Below are 9,755 nucleotides of genomic sequence, written 5' to 3' on the forward strand. Positions count from 1 at the left end.
GTATGTATGTGTCACGGGGATCCTATAATACCCGTAACTGAATAAAACACGATTATCCAAATATCTCTCCTAACTGTATATCTATTAGATCTCTCTGTAACGGGCAGTCCAATACCCGCGTGGCTCGGTTCTAGGTATGATCAGAGATAAGATCTTATATAAAGTATATGATATAGCACGTTTAGTTCACTAGAAAACACAACAAAACACAATACACTTTTGAATCTGTATTAACCTTAAGCTGACAAATATATTTGCCGCAGTTAATTAATTAACAGCAACAATAATAATAACAACCCAGAACTAATCACTTAATTAGTTAATCACTAGGTGTCTAGTTTACACAATATTCTAATCACTTCACCGTGATACAACCCACACACGTGTGATAATTGAGAAACGCTCCCAGGGGAACTTAATTAATAAAGGAATTACAACTCTATTCCTAACTGGTTAATTTTTAATTAACCCTTAACTACTCATTCAGTAACCTTGTAATACAGAATTAATACTGGTACCTATCACAATAAAGACAATAACATACAGTTTACCTAGGTCCTCTAGGATGATCGGCTAAGCTTTATATTTTTAGAACAGTGAAGCCTACAATTTACTTCGTGAGTTACCGGAAACACTGTCTAAATAATATTGGTATAATACAGTATTAAAATATTTAAAGTCACATCAATCACATCAAGGTTATACAACAGAGCAGAAAAATATATTTATATATATATAAAAAATAATTCCAGATTACGTTAGAAGTGGAATACAGCTTTATCTCACTGGACCGGAAGTGACGTGCAAACACAGCCAAAAGGGTCACGGCAGATCTCCAGATGTGCACATGGTGTATCTGCGATGGAACGTGAGGAATGAGGCGAACGAGTCGACCGGCCTACCCCTCACGTTTGTGGTCGGTATGAGAAGACGTCTGCACAAGAATGAAGACCCGCCGTGGGGAGTTTTAGGCAAAGTAGGTGTCTGTATTGCGAAAATGTACAGCATACCCATCGCAAAATGTTAACTATTTATGATTAAGGTCGCCATTTCGTATGAAAAATAAAAAGCATAAAAAGCTCAACCCTCACCCCTTTAAAATAACAGAACTCATCTACTAATGTTTGTTCAAGTCTGATTTTGTTTAATGACACCACTAGAGCACATTGATTAATTAATCATTGGCTATAGGTTGTCAAACATTGGGTAATTAATCATTGGCTATAGGTTGTCAAACATTGAGCAATTAATAATTGACTATAGGTTGTCAAACATTGAGTAATTAATCATTGGCTATAGGTTGTCAAACATTGAGTAATTAATCTTTGGCTATAGGTTGTCAAACATTGAGTAATTGTCTCAGGTAGTCTTCACAGGAAACCCGCTACATTTTTCATTAGCAACAGGAGATCTTTTATATGCACTTTCCCATAGACAGGTCATCCAGGACAGCACATACCAAGGTGTTTGATATACCAGTCATTGGAACAATCAGAGAATGGGTTCACCGATGAGGTTTGATCCTGCGATCAATGCACCACAGGCGAGCACTCTACCCACAGATTGCGCCTCAACTCTTATCGGATCTTTCTGCTAAATAATTAGTAGCATGACCCTGGACCAATGCTTATAAAACTAAATTCTATATCATGAGTTGAATAACAAATATCGCTAATTGTAATCACAGCATCCATTTAATTAAAATCTGGACACTTTGTCAACGCCTTGATTCTGGAATGCAGAATTATACAAATACACGCTCTGATCGCACGTGCAACATCGCGGGTTGCGTAATTCCCGCTAAGTCCAGCCGACACAATGATCTGTCACGGACATATTAAGTTCTGCCATGGATATACAACAGCGGCAGCCAGTTACCCTGCCAAAGACGGCGTGCCGTGAATTTATTGTACACAAGCACGGAAATAAATCACTATTAGATCGAACCGCTCCACATTTGATGCCAAGTCACCTAGAGAAATTATTTCATCCAGAGTACCTCGTTTGGTCTAATTCCCGAAAGGGACGCACTTCCAACTTCCAGATTCTTCATCATCAACATCCCTGGCGTGTTCTTCTGGTCATCGAATCGGGTTGCTTCTGCTCCTTTGCGCTTGCCGGGTTGAGTGTTCGAAGCCCCCCCCCCCCCCCCCCCCCCTTCCCTCCCAAACTCTCATCCTGTCTTGGATTAAAGGGACATACCCTAGTGTTTAAACACTAAGGCATATTAGAGCCGTTTTTGATAACTGAAATCATACTTTACTTAGATTTTATTGTTTATATTATCCATTTCCGCACATTCGAAGTGTTTTTGGTCATCCTGGTGGCTTTAATATCACAAAACGCATTTCTCTTATTTAGTATAAGTTCTCTGTTATTGTGTTATTAAATAAATCATAATTATTTTGTTATAAGTTAACTGTTATTATACATTATTAAAATAACTATTTATAATATTATTATTAGTTATCTGTTAATATATGTTAGTAAAATAAATTATAATTATTTTGTTAATAGTTATCTGTTATTATACGTTATTAAAATAACAAATCGTAATTATTTCGTTATTTTTTATGTTATTATATATGATTAAAATAACAAATTTAAGTTAGACATTACCGTGTTATTACTTATCTGTTATTATATGCTATTTACATACCGCTATGCCTATTAACAAAAATTGTTATTATTTATTTTTAAAAACCTAAATTACTATAGTATACTATGTATCTTATATTTCAGACAAATTTTAGTTTTGTACCTGTACGAAGACTGTTACCGGGGGCGAAGTACCAGTTTAACGTGACAGCCATCATGGCAAACGGCACGGTGGACGTTACCAAGAGAACAAAATGGGTGACCATACCACAAGGTATTTATTCTGACTGGCCTTTTAATAATAAGTTATTCTTTTTAAAAAATGTTCGATAAATATAATAGAATATGAATGTTGGCCATTAAAAACAATAACATTAATTATGTACGTATGTGTATATGTACATGTATATGTATACATGTGTATGCATGCATGTATGTTTAAAACCAATTTAATTTTTTTTTTCAACTAACATCTATTTACGGCCCTAACGCTTGTAGAATTTTAAAATTAAGCGTCATAGAGTAATCAGTTTTAGGTAATTTTATACGTTACAGAGCAATCAATTTCGATTATACCTTTTTCATTGGATGATATGGCTATTGTGACTGGGTCATCACCTGAGAGCAGCCAGTCATGACTCATATGTCTTTAAATTGTTATCACACATATGTGTGTTATTAGTGTGTGTTATTATAAATAATTAATGGTGTTCTCAACAACGTGCGTGTAAGAATAATATTTTATTGTCATGAAATGGGTTTTAGAAGGTACCAGAATACGAATATGCGTGACATGAACAATGCGACATCAACGTTATTTTAGGAATTAACACAAGGACATGTATATTCCATTTTGTTTTCGACAGCAACAGACAAACAGACAGCACCCAGGAATGTGAGAATTGTCAAGCAGTATATGAAGGGATCGTCAGTTACAGCAGTCGTCAGATGGACCCCTGGACTTTGTGAGTACCGTGGATACGTTTTTTATATCAGGAAATGCAGGTCCGTAGAAAGCCCCAAATCACTGATAAGGTCTATTTTGACTCCACCAGGAAGGACGTGGGATAATACACCTTCTCCTACATTCTTAAATAGATGCCTTTTGCTACAATGAGGGGTTATTTTGACGCAGAAATGTATGTTTTGGTGACACTGTTTGGCAATTTTAAAAGTTCAAGTAGCATTGTTGACACCATGCAGTATTGTTTTTATTTATTTTATTATAATTATTAATTAAAAATTAGGCCAAATATTACCACTTCCTACGGTCTTATACTCATCATAGGGAGAAAGCGGAGTTGAGAATTATGCAGAGTGGGGAATGGGATCTAGACTGTGAGGAGCAAAGTTTTTAAGGGGGTTGGGTCTAGCTGGAGTACTCTGACTGTACTCTGACTGTAAGAGAGCTAGACGGACATTTGGAAATGTATGAAGCTCTGTAACGAGAGCGTTATAACCATCCAATGTCCGTCTAGCTATCTTAGGTTTCACTACACAGATCACTTCCGGGTGAGAGTTCATTCATCACGGCCCACTATAGTTCCTAATTGTGATACAAGTTATGGTTCACATATTCACTTCTAGGAAATGGTGAAGAATTAAAATAATGGTAAGCCTTCTGGCGGTATTTTGCCCATGTTATTGTGTAATATTGTGCATTGACCTTTTGGGACATGAGTGTATAGCGCAAGAGACAGCCGGAGTGAATCTATTAATGAACCACCTGTTCGGACCGGTACTACAGCCAGATGTTCGTCATATAGCAAAAAACTGAGACGAGAATGTTCTCATTTTGGAGTGAAAATAAATGTTTATATAATGTATGTTCGCAATGATGTATGTTGTTAGTACCAATGAGAACCCGTTCTATTGGCAATCTTCGTTTGAAGTTGGGAAATTTAACATGGGTTTCAATGGCAGATGACATCTCTGTTGTGAGACCTTACAGTCAGAGTACTCAGGCTAGGTTGGATCATGCTTCTTCGGAAACTACGTCAAAAAAAGGAAACTGTTCTTGGAGCATGCCGGTTTCGACTCCCACCTCCACCCACCACCACCCCTCTGTACACTCGCCAGTGGGTGGGTGTGAATCTGATCCAAAAAGGAAAATGCTCAATAAATCCATGGCTTCAAACTCGACAGACTTAATATGATTATTATATTATTTTATAGTATCCCATCAAACAAGGTAAGCCAAGGTTTCTTACTGACCCTCCATGTTGTTCCAGTTCAGCGTATACAACTATTAGCTCTTTTCTCAAATGAAAGTCAGTACAGAGGGAATAATACATGAGTTGCCGCCAGATACCATTTATCTCACAACGAGTTGTTTTAAAATGAGCGAAATCGAGTTTGATATGTTTTTAAACAACGATAAATGGTATCTAACGGACACGAATGTATTATTCTATTTCTTACATATCCCCAAAAACCAAGTTTTAAGCAAAAGTTTACATCTTTATCGACTAAAAGATATTTACAACCCTATGCACTTGTAGCTGACTTATGCGTCACAGACAAATGATTGCTAGGTTAACTATATGTTACAGTGTAATCGATTTTATTGGACATATGTCATTGGTGACCTGGTCATCACTTAGGAGCAACCAGTCGTATGTCTTGAAATTGTTAACACACATACGTGTGTAAACAACTATGTGTTATCAAAAATTAAATATAATGTTCTCACCAACGGGTTTGTAAGAAAAATAGTGACGCTCTATGGTAACCGGACGCGTGTTATATTCATTTTTCATTTCAATTTATTTTCATCCTTATATCCAGTTACGGTTCAAGTACGCTGTCCTTGGCACACATACATCTCAGGTATCTGGTCTGTCTGTCCAGGACAGTGGGTTAGTGGTTAGTGAGAGAGAAGAGAGTGTAGTGTTCTTACACCTACCCACTGAGTCGTTAAAACTCGCTCTGGGTGGGAGCCGGTACCGGGCTGCAAACCCTGTACCTACCAGTCTTATATTGGATAGCTTAACCACAACACCACCGAGGCCGAGGCGTGTTACATGACATCTTCATAAATCAAGGCTAATATTCGTTCCTCGTATTCAGCCTTGATACATGTCGTCAAGAAATCGTGCCACAAAATGCTTAAATTTCATTGGATGCGATGAGATCTGATTGCAACGAATCGCAACGCTCCTTATAGATTCCCTTGTTATTGTAAACAAAGATGGCGGCGTCAGCGTCCGTGGAAACGTGTCGTGTTTGTCACGATATGTTAAAAAAAAAGGTTTCGGCGGTTAATTTTTGATATTGCTTTCAAGATTGTCAGATGTTACCGATGCTGTGATTGGTCAGCGATGTCATCGTGTAAGGGACATAATCGGTGTTACAAATTTTCTTCCAATAGAGGGCGCTAGTAGTGGATATCAGTAATCTTGACTACATGTATCAAGGCTGAATACGAGGAACGAATATTAGCCTTGATTTATGAAGATGGTTACATGAGCAAAGCGAGCGATGTGATAATAATTATATCCTAACCAGACGCGACCATAACGACAGTCTACATTTTGAAATTGTTAACGACCGCTGATTGGTTAATATATTTTTGTCACTCGTGTCGCGCAAGAAAAATATAAACAATTCCCATCGGTATTCTGTCGCGCGCTCGACTAAATCAATCTGTCGCGTCATACACGACGTGTGGTTGATGCGATGATTGAAATCATTGGTTTCTAAACAAAATCGCTTGCGTCTGTTAGGATAGGCCTACAGCTTTAGGCGTATGTTCTCAGCAACCCGACCCTGCCTACAAAAAAGGGATGGCTCTATTTTGTGTTGTTGTTGTTGTTGTTGTTGTTGTTTCGGTTTGTTGTTGGGTATTTTAGTTGGGTTTTTTATTGAAATGTAGGTGAAAAGAGTAATTAAATAAGGCAACCTACTCTAATGGTTTTCGGCACATTTCCAGAAATACAAATTTTGTTTAGTCCTTACCAAGATTTTTCTCTTTAATAACTATTAGAGGATAAGGAAATTAAGAAATGGCACTGCATTAGATGACTATATTGTATCAATTAATTAATCATATTTAAGTTAATATATATATATATATATATATATATATATATATATATATATATATATATATATATATATATATATATATATATATATATATATATATATATATAAAGTTAATTATTGTATTTTAACACCGTACTCTTTGTTTACGTTGTAAGGTCAACGGTTAACATTATTGTGTTCATCAATGCTATACGTGAAAGTAATTCTGTCCCAAAAGCAACATTTTTAAACAGTGATCGAAAATATTGAAATATTTCTAGTCACAATACCATGCCAATATATACAGTGATCACAGGAATTTTTTTTATTATTATTATTTATGATCCACATAGTTCAAGATATACAGGGGAATATAACCAGTACAACACGTGTGTCATAACTATTTCACGTGACCAACGAATGACGTAATTTTGGGAAGCGATGTCATGACGTAATGTTGCTTCCCAGGCTTCGCGCTTTGTGATCGCTTAAGAGGCGTTCTCGTTATGCGATTAGTCGCACCGACTTGTCGCATGCAATCGAATCGTACCTAAATCGGAACGACTTTAGTGTTATGTTCCGGGGTTTTTTAGGGTCGACAAATCGCATGCAACAAGTCAGTGCGATTAATCGCATAATGAGAACGCCCTTTTACCAAAATGACTTCATTTTGTCGTCTTCTTCTAGTTACGTTTGAAACGTTTTGACACGATACTTGTTGTTAATAATAAATAAATAAAAATATCATGGATAATACGGACAATAAAGAAATAATTAAACTCGCGTCTGAGTCGTTCTTATTTTGCGAAACTCGTGTTAAAATTCATGTATGACCCTCTCTCTCTCTCTCTCTCTCTCTCTCTCTCTCTCTCTCTCTCTCTCTCTCTCTCTCTCTCTCTCTCTCTCTCTCTCTCTCTCTCTCTCTCTCTCTCTCTCTCTCTCTCGGGCATTACAAGAATCCTAACACTCATTTAGTAAAATCAGTACGAAACACAAGCTCGTATAATAATCTCCATGAAAATTTGAAAACCTAACTTTAATTTAAAATGTGCTTGGGGTTTCGTTTAGTGAACATCCATTTCCTTTTTTAGGGGTTAAATTTTTTTTCCCCTGTCAGATAATACTTCAAATAATTAAAAAAAACGCACTGAAAGATGAGTTTGTAGAACCCAACTAATTTTGATCATAGTAGCGAGAACCTATTTGGTATCCTGAGGCTAGGGACACAGATATCTATGTCAGTTTGGATAGCCTAGCCTAGAAAAAAACCCCAACTCAAAACATACGCCGCTGTATCGATTTTTGCTCAGTATTAATTAGCTTATTTCCAAGTGAATGAGATGATAATACCGTTCTTGTGTTATCTCAGTGGTTTAGTACGCCGCTTATTTAACAGTCTCGATGAGATAATACATGTACCTTACTGATTCCCTCCTGTTCCGGAATTGGTCACTGGCGAAGTCAGAGGCTAAATCCGGGGTGGGCGTGCCTGAACCTCTGTGGATATGGGCACGTAAATAGAGTTCCCATCCCATCCCTTACAGATCTTTGCCTTTAGACTCCACACGTAGGCGGGACGTAGCCCAGTGGTCAAACGCTCGCTTGATGCGCGGTCGGTTTGGGATCGATCCCCGTTGGTGGGCCCATTTGGGCTATTTCTCGTTCCAAACAGTGCGCCACGACTGGTGTATCAAAGGCCGTCGTATGTGCTATCCTGTGTGTGGGATGGTGCATATACAAGATCCCTTCCTACTTATGGAAACATGTAGCGGGTTTCCTCTCTAAGACTATATGTCAAAATTACCATATGTTTGACATGCAAAAGTCGATAATTAATAATCAATGTGCTCTAGTGGTGTCGTTAAACAAAACAAATTTTAAACTATATACCGGCCTCGGTGATGTAGTGGTTAAGCCATCGGCCATATGACTAGTAGGTACTGGGTTCGCAACCCAGAGCAATACACCGACCTCTCTCTCTCACTAAATCACTAACCCACTGTCCTGGACAGACAGCCCAGATAGCTGAGGTATGTGCCCAGGTCAGCGTGCTTGAATCTTAATTGGATAAAATGAAATAAATTGAAATAAATGAATGAATGCTAAAGTTTTTAAGATGTTCGCCGCTTAACGCATTCAGATTGAATGTTTTTACCAAAGATTCTCGGGAGGCCACCGTTTACACCTAGCTTCACATTTGATATTCAGTAATTCAATTCAGTTCAATTCTTTATTTACCTAGAGCTTTACAGCTCATCGTTACAAAACACCCATAATACCTTACATGCAGTGACTGCACAATATAGTGTAGTACAGGAGAATTAAAGGGACTATTCTGAGTTATCGTCGTCGACCAACAGAGACTTGTTAACGACTGTAATTACATAACGACTGTAATTACATAACGACTGTAATTACATATTGAATACATGTACATGTGTATATGTTTCTGCATAAATAGTAGTGGATTTATAATAAATGTGGGTTTTTTATCGTCTTAGTGTTTGTGCTACGTTAATCTTCATTTTATTTCGTATATATATATATATATATATATATATATATATATATATATATATATATATATATATATATATATATATATATATATATATATATATATATGTATATATATATATAGCCTATGTTTTCTATGTACCAATGTCATATGTTCTATATTTATTTATTTTATATCTTACATTTTTAGTGCATTGAAAGTATGTGATATTTTTCAGATCACATACTTTAAGAATTTGATAACTTTAAGCAAACATACTAGGTGACACTCCATAATTGATGTATGCGTTCATAATCTTCAAATAAAAACATTTCAATAGTAATTTACACTGAAAGCTGTCCAGCGTTAAAAAAAATATATACGACGAAAATCGAGTTGTAAGACTTTCAGCTGGACAGGCGCAGAAGTCGAGAGATCGGCAAATGTTACCAACTCCGTCGTGACAGTTGGTAGTATGTTCCCTAGTTTAACGAGCACAAGCGACTCGCATATGCTTTTAAACAACGAGTTGTAAGATAAACATATTTCACAGATACTAGTAAAGATTTCTATTCCTTATGTATTCACAAAACATTGTAGCATCTTTTAAAACCTTTATATACATACATACACA

General features: G+C 36.7%; 1 protein-coding gene across 4 annotated transcripts in view; it reads left to right on the forward strand.

Annotated features, from left to right (window-relative positions):
- Nucleotides 1-9,755, forward strand: part of LOC121383165 (tyrosine-protein kinase receptor torso-like) — a 190,877-nt gene that overhangs the window by 113,346 nt on the left and 67,776 nt on the right. For all 4 annotated transcript variants that reach the window (XR_005959268.1, XR_005959269.1, XM_041512994.1 and 1 more), the window contains 3 exons: nt 753-976; nt 2,743-2,872; nt 3,465-3,563. Coding sequence is in view for 2 of the 4 variants with exons in the window: in XM_041512994.1 (XP_041368928.1) it covers nt 753-976; nt 2,743-2,872; nt 3,465-3,563 (453 nt within the window). In the remaining 2 variants the exon portion in view is untranslated. The remainder of the gene's footprint in view (nt 1-752; nt 977-2,742; nt 2,873-3,464; nt 3,564-9,755) is intronic.

This window comes from Gigantopelta aegis, chromosome 10, assembly GCF_016097555.1.
Source record: "Gigantopelta aegis isolate Gae_Host chromosome 10, Gae_host_genome, whole genome shotgun sequence".
In the NCBI taxonomy this organism is placed as follows: Eukaryota; Metazoa; Mollusca; class Gastropoda; order Neomphalida; family Peltospiridae; genus Gigantopelta; species Gigantopelta aegis.